The 12,440-nt window shown below is 44.7% G+C and overlaps 1 protein-coding gene across 9 annotated transcripts in view; it reads left to right on the forward strand.

Moving 5' to 3' along the window:
- ZNF462 (zinc finger protein 462) overlaps positions 1-12,440 on the forward strand; it is a 138,846-nt gene that overhangs the window by 81,111 nt on the left and 45,295 nt on the right. For 7 of the 9 annotated variants that reach the window (XM_053371741.1, XM_053371736.1, XM_053371738.1 and 4 more), the window contains one exon: positions 6,810-6,928. In XM_053371741.1, coding sequence (XP_053227716.1) covers positions 6,810-6,928 — 119 coding nt within the window. Of the gene's footprint in view, positions 1-4,545; positions 5,405-6,809; positions 6,929-12,440 lie in introns of those variants that run through there. The other 2 variants (XR_008328259.1, XM_053371742.1) reach the window with 2 other exon arrangements.

A 12,440-nucleotide genomic window follows, 5' to 3' on the forward strand; every position in this document is an offset into this window, starting at 1 on the left:
GGGCGCCACTACCGAGAAGGCCCTCTGCCTGGTTCCCTGTTCCTTTCCTGGTATTCCCCAATGGTTCCCCCAAAAGTCTCCACTTCCTGCCTCACCTGTGTGGACTTTCCTAGACTGAGGAATAGCAGCCTTGATGTCTATTTCAGCCTTGAAAAGTCCCATCGAGTTGAGGAAGGAAGTAGGGAAGAGCAATTCTTTACCCACTTCTTCCTTTGTCTTTCTGGAGTTTCCCGATCTGTGGGACAAAGAGCTGAATCAGCACTGGATCAAGTTGACAGATTCACCTCTGTGAAATTGTCTGCCTGTGTCATCTAAAGAGGATTGAGGCATGTAGAAGCAGAGTAGGTTGGCTGGGAGTGAGCAGAGGATGGAAATCCGAGAGAGATGCTGTTTGTTTGGGGGGGGTGGCTGTGAGAGAGAGAGAGAGAGAGAGAGGAGAGAGAGAATGAATATGGATGAAGGGAAGACAAAGGGGGCATCCTTGCACACTTTGCCATTGGCTTTGCCCACCACTGGTAAAGGTAAAGGGACCCCTGACCATTAGGTCCAGTCGTGGCTGACTCGGGTTGCGGCGCTCATCTCGCTTTACTGGCCGAGGGAGCCGGCGTACAGCTTCCGGGTCATGTGGCCAGCATGACTAAGCCGCTTCTGGCGAACCAAAGCAGCGCACGGAAACGCCATTTACCTTCCCGCTGGAGCGGTGCCTATTTATCTACTTGCACTTTGATGTGCTTTCAAACTGCTAGGTTGGCAGGAGCAGGGACCGAGCAACGGGAGCTCACCCCGTCGTGGGGATTTGAACTGCCTACCTTCTGATCGGCAAGTCCTAGGCTCTGTGGTATAACCCACAGCGCCACCCACGTGCCGGCCCACCACTGGTGTGCAGCTCTTAACCACATTCCCTAGTGGGAATCGGCCCCCAAAGTTTTCCCACTCCTGCTGTATTCAATCAGTGGCTCTGAACCAGCCTAGGACTTTTGTCACACAACGCTGCATATGGAAATAATTTTCTTTGAATAAAAATACACTCTAAAAGTATGGGAAACTCCCCCCTCCACCCAAAAAAAGAGACCCTTGCCTTTGAGGGGTGGAATTAGGAAAATGTAGGCTTTTCTAGCCTTTGGTATCTGTAATATATGTCTAAAATTAACCCTGAGATCTCATGGGTCCAAGGGGTTGTGGTGGAAATATTAAGTAGAGTCTTACCCATCATGCCAACAGAAGAGGAAAGTTCGCTAACGTATCATCAGGCACTTAATATTTAGGAGAAATTCACTTTTGAATAAATTTGTAGAGAAATGCAAAGAGTTAATATTTTTAATTGAAAATGTATTATTTAAAATTAGGAAGTACAACATTTACATATTTGAAATGTAGAACACCTTCGAGAGATATCTACCTTTCCAGTTTGTGCTCCTCATATAAACTAGATGCAAGATGCTAGATAATGTGAGCAGTGCCTTTTTTTCTAGAAAAATAGGTGCCAGTGCTCATTATGAAGTTGTTACATTAAGTGCCACACTTTTTAACAACAAAAAAGAGAGGTGCTGGTACTACATATCCTTCAATACCCCCTGGGCGGGGGGGAGCGCTGAATTGGTATGGACAGCAGGCTGATGAATTGATTTAGCAGTTATATTTATTTATAAAAAGTATTTAAATGACCCCAAGTGCCAGTGAACTGCCTCCTTCCCACCCATTCATTGCGACTGCTGACCCAAATACTAAATGCTGGTAAATGTGTGTGAGTTGCAAATGATAACAAAAGCAGAGAAAACCAGACCCATTCTTTAAAATAAAAGTAGATTGCTAGGTTCCGTTTACATTATTTGCATGTATGTGCTCAGTCAGTGGCTTTTGATACAAGAACGTGGGTAATTTAAAATAATACAAGCGACCCTATTTTAATAAGTGAAATGCTGGAGGGCTGGGTTTTTCCTCTCTCTCTCTCTTTCCCTAGTCCTTCTCTGCACTGCTTATTTATTAATGGATTTTCTCCCTCTGAACCTCTTCACACTTGCTCACAATTCTGTCAAGTCCATCCTGGCTTCTCTCCTGGGTGGAAAGATAGGAATCTCTCTTCTGAACAGAAACATGGAACCACTAGGGGGCTGCATTTACAGATGGACAGGGATAAAATTGTATTAGTCCTCTCTCTCTCTCTTTCACACACACACACACACACACACACACACACACACACACACACAAATGTGTTTTAAGACACTGAACCTTAACATTTCCCCCTCCTTCCAACCTTCAGAGCACAAGGATTTTTAAAATTCTTTTTCTTTAAAAGTCTTGTAAAAAAAAAATTTAGGATGGCCTTCACACTGGCATGTAGAGAGCATCTTCCTGTGTTGGAAATAACATTCACAGTACTCTCAGAACATCACTCACAAAAATTTTTTTTCCTTCCAGTAGCACCTTAAAGACCAACTAAGTTAGTTCTTGGTATGAGCTTTCGTGTGCATGCACACTTCTTCAGATTCTTCAGATACTTCTTCAGATAAGTGTGCATGCACACGAAAGCTCATACCAAGAACTAACTTAGTTGGTCTTTAAGGTGCTACTGGAAGGGAAAAATTTTTTTGTTTTGACTATGGCAGACCAACACGGCTACCTTTCTGTAACTGGAACATCACTCCAGTTCACCTTCTTAGTATGGTGAACTTACTGAATCTTTAATATTTTGATGCAATAAATTGAAGCCGTTACCCTATAGTGATTAAATTAATGCACTTTCCCAAGCTATACATTAGCCCTTTTATGTTTTTGTAAGCTATACATTTTCTTTATATCGTTTTCAAGCAGTTGATGAGATACTACAAATTAGGACTCTGAATTCTGATCAATTTCAGCTTCCCCCCCCACCCCGGTCTTGTTAAATAACAATAAATGTGAAATGCAGAGCTTATGATGTAATCCTTGCTGTCTATATCGATTCTGGGATGAGAAAACCATTTCTTCCAAGTTTCAAATTGGTTTATCAAATAACAGACAATCCCTGGGAAAAAAACAGCAACACAAACACACCAAGAGAAATTTGCATGTTACTTTCGCAATAGGAATTTAAGAGGCTACAAGACTTAAAACATTCCAGTATAATCTACACGATATCAAATAGATGGTGCAGGGTGCAATCCTGTACTGAAGATATAGCAACTGGGGAACCGTAGGATCCTGTGGGAGCCCTGCTGTGCTGGCAAAACACCTTGGATAAGCTGGTGCAGACTCCACTGGCAGAGCCATTTCACCAGTGTGAAGATACGCCAAAGGAATAGCTGAACTGGGAGATGGGAGTCACGGGTGGGATATGGGGAGCACAGGGAAGGAGCACACGGTTAGTCCACATCTATACTGCTTCAGTTCATGGCCACAGTCCTGTTGGAAATGCAACACCATTCCCAGACACAGTGCACAAAATTTCAATGGGACAGGAGCGGGGGGGGGGTACATTGACAACTGCCCCTTCTTCTTTTTTAAAAAAAGTTTTATTTATTTGGTTTTTCAGATTAAAATTTCACAATCGTATATTGAACATAAATCATAAAAACAAGATTCCAAGGCATCTCCTGGACTTCCATCCTCCCCTTTGTGGGTCTCATTAGAATAGAATAGAATAGAATAGAATAGAATAGAATAGAATAGAATAGAATTTATTATTTATACCCTGCCCATCTGGCTGGGCTTCCCCAGCCACTCTGGGTTGCCTCCAGTAGAGTATTAAAATACAGTGGTCCGTTAAACATTAAAAGCTTCCCTAAACAGGGCTGCCTTCAGATGTCTTCTAAAAGTCTGGTAGTTGTTCTTCTCTTTGACATCTGGTGGGAGGGCGTTCCACAGGGCGGGTGCCACCACCAAGAAGGCCCTCTGCCTGGTTCCCTGTAAAATGGCTTCTCGCAGTGAGGGAACCACCAGAAGGCCCTCGGCACTGGACCTCAGTGTCTGGGCAGAACAATGGGGGTGGAGACACTCCTTCAGGTATACTGGACCGAGGCCGTTTAGGGCTTTATTCATTATTAATCATTTCCTCCTGCATCTTTTATGATGATCCAAATCTCCATTACTGTATATTAAAAACTCACCATTAAACTACAAGTGATATTCCAGTCGATTTTAACTATTTACAATGGTCTTTAATATAAGTTATAATTTTTGCCCATTCTTTATTAAAATTTTGGTCTTCCTGCTTTCTGGTTCTTCTGGTCATTTTACCCATTTTGACATAGTCCATCAACTTCATCAGCCGTTCTTCTCTGGTAGGGACTTCTGTCTTCTTTCCATCTCTGGAAAACTGCCCCTTCTAGGTCACCACAACAGAGCATAGTGTACTGCGGGACCCAGCACCCAATTACAGCACACCAATACCCAGTATGTACAACCCCACTCAGGGAGACCAAAACTCAGATGATGAGATGCATGGCGTGAGGCTATAACTCTCACAAGGTTCTGGCAATGGGGAATTATAAAGAAAGGACACTTCACACAAAACTGTTCAGAATACACATGGGGACTTGACACTGCTAACGCTTCTGTGCCTAGAACTCTTTAGCAGGTACCTTACCTTGGGACCCCAGACACATCAAGAAGACTCACTCAACACAATGAGAGCGGCAGGACAGAGCACTCAACCCAGGTAAGCAAGGGAAGGGTGAGGGACACATACCTGCTGTCTCCCATGGTTCTCCCAACCTATTTGCCATTGCCTCAATGGTGCAGTGGGAGGAGTGTCTCACACATGCACGAGAGGCCCTCATCCCCACACGCAGGTATATTTTTTTGGGCTGGGCACCCCATTCCGAGCCTTGCTACTGCCGACCAAACATACGTGAACACTTTTTCCTTCGGTGCATAGAGCGAAACAGCCGTGTTTCACTGCAAACCCCCAGGGGGTAATAAAGTCTCTGCAACCTGCCTTTCAGTGAAGGGATGAGACTTTGGAAGAAGCGCTGGCTCAACAGCCAGGTTGTGGCACCGCTCCTCCTTCCCTATCGCTTCTTTACTAACACCTGCCATGCATCCAGTAGATTTGTGTAGGTGTGTGACTACTGCTCTGAATTCTCTTGTGTCTCCTGCTTTTCTACAGGCTGCTTCCCGCAAGCGCAGGATTTATCCCACACAGCGTTCTGTGCAGAAGGGGACGTGACCAGGAGCAGGGTCCAGGATACTTCCACCTGTTCCCACGTGGAGGAACGGAAACACCTGTGGCTCCACGGCAAACCATTAAGGAACAGGTGAAGGTGTCCCTCACCTGGAGCTGGTGCCTGCTGTCCACCAAGCTACTGCTCAAGGCACAGGAGCCCTGCTGGGGCGACTGGTTGGCAACTCCCACCCCTCTATGTGTCTGTCCTTTCCGGGATCAACCATCCTAAAAGCTGCTCAGTAAAGGTTTTGCAATTGGCCTGCGTGTCGTTTCTTTATTTCCGATTGACAGATGGGAATCCCTTTCTCGCACCCTAGTAGGATTTGGCTTCTGTTGGCCTGGGGGGTGGCACCCTGATGGGGCAGGGAACTCGGTGAAATCAGGGACACTGGACCCAACCCTCTGCAGCTGATTTTTCTTCAGTTGCCTGGGGGCAGGCCTTATAGTGTGAACAAATGGGAGGGAGGGAGGGATGAGGAAAGGAAAGAGATGGTTTGCTGGGAAACGACCAACCAGTCCAGCCTATTAGGCAAAATAGCAGGGCTGGGAGGGAGGGGGGAATCTGTCATGTGGGTTGCCTGGGGAAGGATTGGGCCAGAAAGGCTGGGTGGCCATGCAGAAAACGTGTCTGACTTGCTGCTGTTGGAAGCAAGACGCTCAACTGAATTTATTGTAATCTAGTCCAGCAAAGGCAGATTTATCAATTTTTTGCAGGCTGGTTCTGCTCTGATAGCAATAATTTCACCATGGATATCTTTATTTGCTTGCATTAGGAAATGTGCTCTTTAGTGGTAAGCATTGTGACTGCGTCTCTGCTAAGAAAATGTGCTCCCTTGCACAAATAGGCACAGACATTTTTCTCGTGGCAGAGAGCAGGAACTTCTCAACCACCTGCTGAATATTCTTATTTCGACTGATAAATATTAAAATGAATGAACAATGGCCAGTCAGATAAAAAGGGGAAAGCTCTTGAAGTTACTGCGTATTTGCATAGAGATTAGCTATGGAGACTCAACTTCCTCTTTTCCTCATATGAACACACTGCAGGCACATTTGGACTGGATATAAAAGGATGGGGAAAATTGCTGTTTTTCAACATTTCAAAATTCTACCTATTTGTTTTCCCAGACACATGTTCAACTTTTCGGTTTGCAGCACAAGTTTGAAACTGACATTTGTTTCAATATTATTTGAGTTGCAGGCTTGGAAAGAAGTATTTATAGATTGAATGAGTTTGTTTACAGGAGGGTGAATTTCAATTGAACGTTAGAAAAAACCCCAGGTTTCTGAGTTTTTAGAGCAAGCTAAGAGGATCTGGTAGCTATATTTTGGTTTTGCTCTTTTATTAGTCCTGACATTAGCCTGCTAAGTCATCTTCAAAGCAAGCTTTCCCCCCCACCCCTTATGATTTTATATCCTTGGCTTTACCAATTGTTTCGCCTACTTGCCATAATCATTGGGTGCAAAAGATGAACCAGATACAACCCAGTTTGGCTTTTGTTGGCTTGTATCTTACGCAGATTTCTCCGCCACGCTTCTTTCTGCCAGTGTTAAGTCAAAGAAGTCTTGCATTCAAGTGCCATCCAGTTTTCAGCTGAAAAAATGATTCACAATTTCCCCTTCTTTCCTTTTGCTTCTCATTGCCGCTTCTCTCTTGACAAAGTTTGGATCGCCATATGCAAGCCCACCATGGACATCATAAACCATTCCGCTGCAAACTCTGCCCTTTCAAGTCCTCCTATAACAGCCGCCTGAAAACTCACCTACTCAAAGCTCATGCTGGTAAGTCTTATTCCTCCATTTCATGGTGAAGAAGGTCTCTAAAGCATCTCTCCTCCCCCCCCCCTTGCAGCTACTGCTGCTGTTAATCAGCCAGCTTGTCATTTTTTTTATCATTTTATTGCCTTGGAGTGTGCGTTCAACCCAATCAGGAGAAAGGTGTAGGCGCAGTGTTGGAAGTTAAGGCAGCATTACGTTGAGCAGAAGTGAACTTGGAATTGGGCCAATCACATTAGGTGAAGAGGTGATCCCAAATTGGCAGGTCAGAACAGCAAGCCAGGTTGGAAATCAGACACATAAATTAATCTGCCATTGGGGCGGGAAGCAGAGAAAGAAGTAGAAGGAATACTCTTGAGATTCCTTTTCAAGTCTTAAGGGTAAGGCTTTCTAGAAGATGTTTGTGAAGCAAATGCATTGAGCACTGTGGCAAGGGAGAGCTGTGTCAAATTTTCACCTTCAAACATTTTTAGGTGAAATGCATGCTTTCAAAGAGTAGGGAAATCATCCTGAAAGGGGATTATCTTTCATTTCCCCCCATGCTCTATTTTAACGCGTGCGCAGCCATTCTCCATGCCCCTGCAAAAATACCTCGCTGCTTTGCACTATTTTATTTATTTCAAAGAACCTCAAAGGGCTTCTTCCACGATGTGATTCCAGCCAATCAGGGATCCCAGGGTGAATGTAACGGTGTCATGTCTACTTCAGTGAGAGCAAATGAAGTCACAGTGGAGCTCACAGTAGGATGAACCACGGAATGTACATTCAGACACACATGTCATGGAGAACAGTGGAATGTGTGCTTGAATGCGGTTTTCATGCACGTCCAAATGTGTGTTGCAAGAGACTCTAGTTCATTCTGATATGCATTCCCGGTGCGAACTTCGGCTGCTTCTCCCTGTTTTGTTGCATTGCAGTGCCTTCATTGCTGCAGTGCTTCCAAACAAGGAGTGTCACCCTGGTTGGCCAGGGCAACTGGGATGCACCTCTTCTCCCCCTACAAGTGCCTGTGCACCTCTTTGAGCATCTTCTCCCCCACCTCTACAAAGGAAGGAGAACTTTTTGATGGGTTTTGAAAGTATTTATGTAACTCGGCTATCCTGGTTTGGCTCAGCTCTGCTAAGAATTAGAACACGGGTGTCAAACACAAGGCCCGCGGGCCGAATCCGGCCCGCCAGACCTCGTCATGTGGCCCGTGTAGCCGCCGCCAGCCTTCACCTTTTATTCTCGCTTTTTTTTTTTTTTGGACACAAGAAAGCCGCCTCTTCAGCGCATGCGCGGCAGCCTACAAGCCAGAGAACGTCTGCCCTCTAGCGGCGCCGGCTGTTCTACACAGGAAACCTCCACTTTACATGCATAGTCCTACAGATACAACCGGCCCTTTGAGGGTGACCAAACTGCTGATGCGGCCCCCCGATGAATTTGAGTTTGACACCCCTGAATTAGAACTAGAGAGGTAGGTTTCGTGTTCTCTGGAACCTAAACTTCCTACAGCAGCATCCCTTAGGGCAGTCTTTCCCAACCTTGGGTCTCCAGCTGATTTTGGACTACAACTCCCATCAACCCTTGCTAGCAAGGGCAGTGGTTAGGGATGATGGGAATTGCAGTCCAAATACAGCTGGAGACCCAAGGTTGGGAAACACTGCCTTAGGCCACGAGAGCTTCGTGGATGGGTGTGTTTGGTGGGAAATTAATGGGTAGTAATTTTTGGCCATGGTCTTCATTAGCAACATTGTAGCCTGAAGGTAGTTCAGTTTGGTACCTGATTCATTAGTTCATGGGAACTTTGGTATTCATTTCAAAACCCAAGAGCTCTGATCAGTTTTGTGCTGAAGAGGCATAACTTCTTACCTAAACGGCAGCCGTATTTTGGTTGAGTTCTGTAGCAGCGCCCATTTCAAAGATAAAGGTGAGAAGCTTCATGCAGTTCCATTTATCATTTAAAGTGTGGGTTGGTTGTTGTTGTTATTTTATATATTGATGCCAACGTGATGTTCAAGCATGTTACCATTCGTAACTGTATCTGTGCCAAGTCCAGTTCTTGTGGTTCAGCTTATTGGCTATTTATTGGCATTTATGTTGTGTACATCTCCCATATGTAGCAATTCTGTCAAGTATTCCTGGAGCGTTCTTGGTTTTGTCGGGAGGGGGGCCCAGATTTTAGGGGGAGTGGGGATGGCTTCCTGGGAGACTGTGTCTTCTTGGGCTCTTCCCAATGACCATAACTCTTCCAAATTGTTAGAGAACAGGACATGCTGAATTTTCTTTACTGAATGTGTCACATCTTCTCCTTAACTCCCCACAAGCCAATTATTTAAATTATGTTACTCCAAGAATAACATTTAAAAATAATGGATGGGGCTCCTATGGTCTGTAAACACTCATACACAGTCCACTAGCTTTATTAAATCATGTAACAATCATTCTTGAAGGCATGCATTTCAAAGCATTGGGGTAGTGTGATTTCACAGTATCACTTGGTCCTTCTGAAGTTGTAGTTTGGTAGTTAGTACAGAAGTTTGCATAGCAGGGTCCTTCTGCCTTAACTGTTTCTTTCTTCAAACTATTCATGAAACGAATCACAACTGTAAACCAGTTGGCAGCATTTTTTTTGTTCCAACTAAATATAAAGTTATGAAAGGCATGGAGAGGAAGGATAAAGAGTGACACCCCCCCCCCTTTCTGTCTCATATGTACAGAACTTTCTGCAGGTTCAAGATCAACAAGAAGTACTATTTTTACTCAGTGCAGGATGGATTTATTAATCCTTTTAACAAAAGCCACTAGCCAGAGGTTAAACAAAATAATGCGGGAATACATCAATGGCAGTATGCCTACGTGGACCTTTCATATACAGCAGGGATAGGGAATCAGTCGTCTTACAGGTATTGTTGGACTACATCTCCCATAATCCCTGGTATTGGTGACTGGAGTTGCAGCCCCACTATATCTGGAGAGCTACAGGTTCCCCTTCCCTGATATGCCAAGTCTTTCTGCCTCTGAATTAGCAGATGCTCAGGACAAGATGCTTTCACATCTTGCATCTTAAGCTTTCTGGGATATTGGTTGGCCAACGGGATGCTAGGCTGGATGGCCCCTTCTTCTGATCCAGAGGGACTATTCATTTCAGCTCATGCATGCACATAATGTACCTCGGGGTTAGTTTCATTTGGCTGAACTGAGAAATGTCCAGATACTGCATTGTCATTTGAAATCTTTGAGGGGAAAACGCAAAAGTTTTGCTGTTGACATAGCATTCCCATTTCTGTTCTGATGCAAACAACTTGGATCAGTTGGATTAAAATCTCTTGGGTTGAAATGTATAGCTGCACTTTTTGGCTTCTTCATTTGACCTGCTGTCATTACTTTTTTTTCTTTTCTTTGTTGTTGTTTTTGTTGTTGTCGTTGTCGTCAGTTTCATAACTTAAAGTGTGTTGCTGCTTTCTCCCCAGTCATTTCCGTCAATCTGCACAATAACGATTGATTATTATACTTCACTGTGTTTTTTTTCTGATTTGTTAAGTTTGGACAAGGTTGTTGCTGCTTTAAATGGTAGAGAGAATCTTACAAAATTCTGAGCATAGTGGCTTTGGCATGGGCAGCTAGCGGCAGCAGTCCATAGATGAAATAACATAAACCCAGTTTATGTGAGCATGAAAAGGCATTTGTGCAACAACCAGTGGGGGCCGTGGGGTTTATTTTACTCACCCACAGCCCAGTTTGCCTGTATTCACCCTGCGACCCAGTTTGCCTTTGTAATGGGATTGAATGTAACATACATAGGCCCAACTAAGTGGGATGTTTCACCCACAGAAACAGGGATAAGTATGGTGGGTGGTGAATAGGGAAGATTTGTGGGCCCTACTTTATGTGTGTAGGTGCCACTTGCCTGTGGGTGACACAAACGAGAGGAAAGGCAGCAGGGCTTGAGGCCTGCTGTGACCCAATTAAATGTATTTTGGGGTATGCATTGCTGTTGGAAAGCAGGAATCATATGCCTACCCTTGTGGGGCTGGATCTTCCCTCTTTGCTGCTTTCTCTGTTGATTCCAAATGGCATCTTCCCAATCCTGCCTCAGCTGCTTGCAATCCTTTTTTTTGAATTCCCGCACTGACCAACTCATCTGTTTTCTGGAAAGGAAGCGGTGGTGTTTGTTATGCTTAGTTAAATATTTTAGAGCAATTTCATCACCCCAAGTTAATTGGTTTGATGCTTGCTTTAAGAGTCTCGTTCGGCTTTCTCCTTCATAAGCAAATCATGCATCTCTTTTTGGAACCTCTCTTTTGTGCACAAACCCAGAGGGCGCTGTGAACCACGCTAAATATACTGCTGTGGACTTGGGCGCCTATGAGCTTTTCCGTATCAAGCGATCTGTGCTGTCCCATTATCATCATCACATAGGATGGTTGATAAATACAGTCCCCTTAAATCAGAGTTTTTAAAAGGTATTAATTTGGCTTATAACACTCGATAACACACTTCCTTTGTTGTGGCCAGTGGCCCATGTACATATTCGGGTCCATGGTCCTTCTGTCCAAGGAAGGACCAGAAGCAGGGCTCACCCTCTGTGCACAGCCTCACGTTGACCTTCTCATGCCCCTCTCATGGAGAAGTGCAGGACTGAGATCCATTTATTTGAATGTAGGATCTCCCTGCCCTATGGGACCCAACCTTTCATTCAGATTGGACCCAGAGGGCCCAAGAAATCTCCTGTTTCGGTCATTCACTTTTCTCCACAGTGGAGAGGGGAGCATGGGGAGAAGCAGAAAAGGTGAATAACAAGGAATCATGGAAACTGGATGCTGTCTCTCACTGGATACAATCCTGGCTGAAGAAAGGAAATAATATGATTTCCCGTTTATTCACCAATACTCCAGAAAATGTTACAAATGCTGGTCAGTCCCCTTTCATGTCGGCGCAAGGTATACAGTTTAGGTTTTTTACAGTTCCAGCTTTAGTATGTGATAGAGGACTTTCTGTTTCCAAAGTGAGATTATTTTCACTAGGTGGGATGCTATCTCCTCTGCGTGTGCCACATCACGACCCCGTCTTGGCCACTTTTGCTTCTCAGGTCATGGCTGCTTCCACATGCACTCCAAAAGCTGCTTTGCAACTTCTTTACGGCTTGGACCACAGTTCCTAACTGCATGGCTTTTCTTCTTTGCTTTGGCTCCTGTAGCACAGTTTCCATCTGGCTTTGTAATCTTGACTGTACAATGGCACTCTCAAGTTCTGTCCTTTATTGTTAACCTGCTCTGGCCCAAGCACTGGTTATGCTGCATCTCATTCCCAGGCCCTGCTTCATTGTGTTAGGCTTGCATAGCTCAAGGATTATCAGTCTGGCAGATGGTTTCACGTTGGGAGGGGAAAGAGCTCATTCTTAGAGAACGGTTTGGAAGACGGATGGTAAAGGGGTGATACCAAATACAATGGCATTATTTACAGAGAACAGTAAAGCAAGGGATTTCTGAGGAGCTGCTTGCAGCCTGCATCAGGCTCATCCTCTAATGCCATAACC

Source organism: Podarcis raffonei, chromosome 17 (assembly GCF_027172205.1).
Source record: "Podarcis raffonei isolate rPodRaf1 chromosome 17, rPodRaf1.pri, whole genome shotgun sequence".
Taxonomy (NCBI): domain Eukaryota; kingdom Metazoa; phylum Chordata; class Lepidosauria; order Squamata; family Lacertidae; genus Podarcis; species Podarcis raffonei.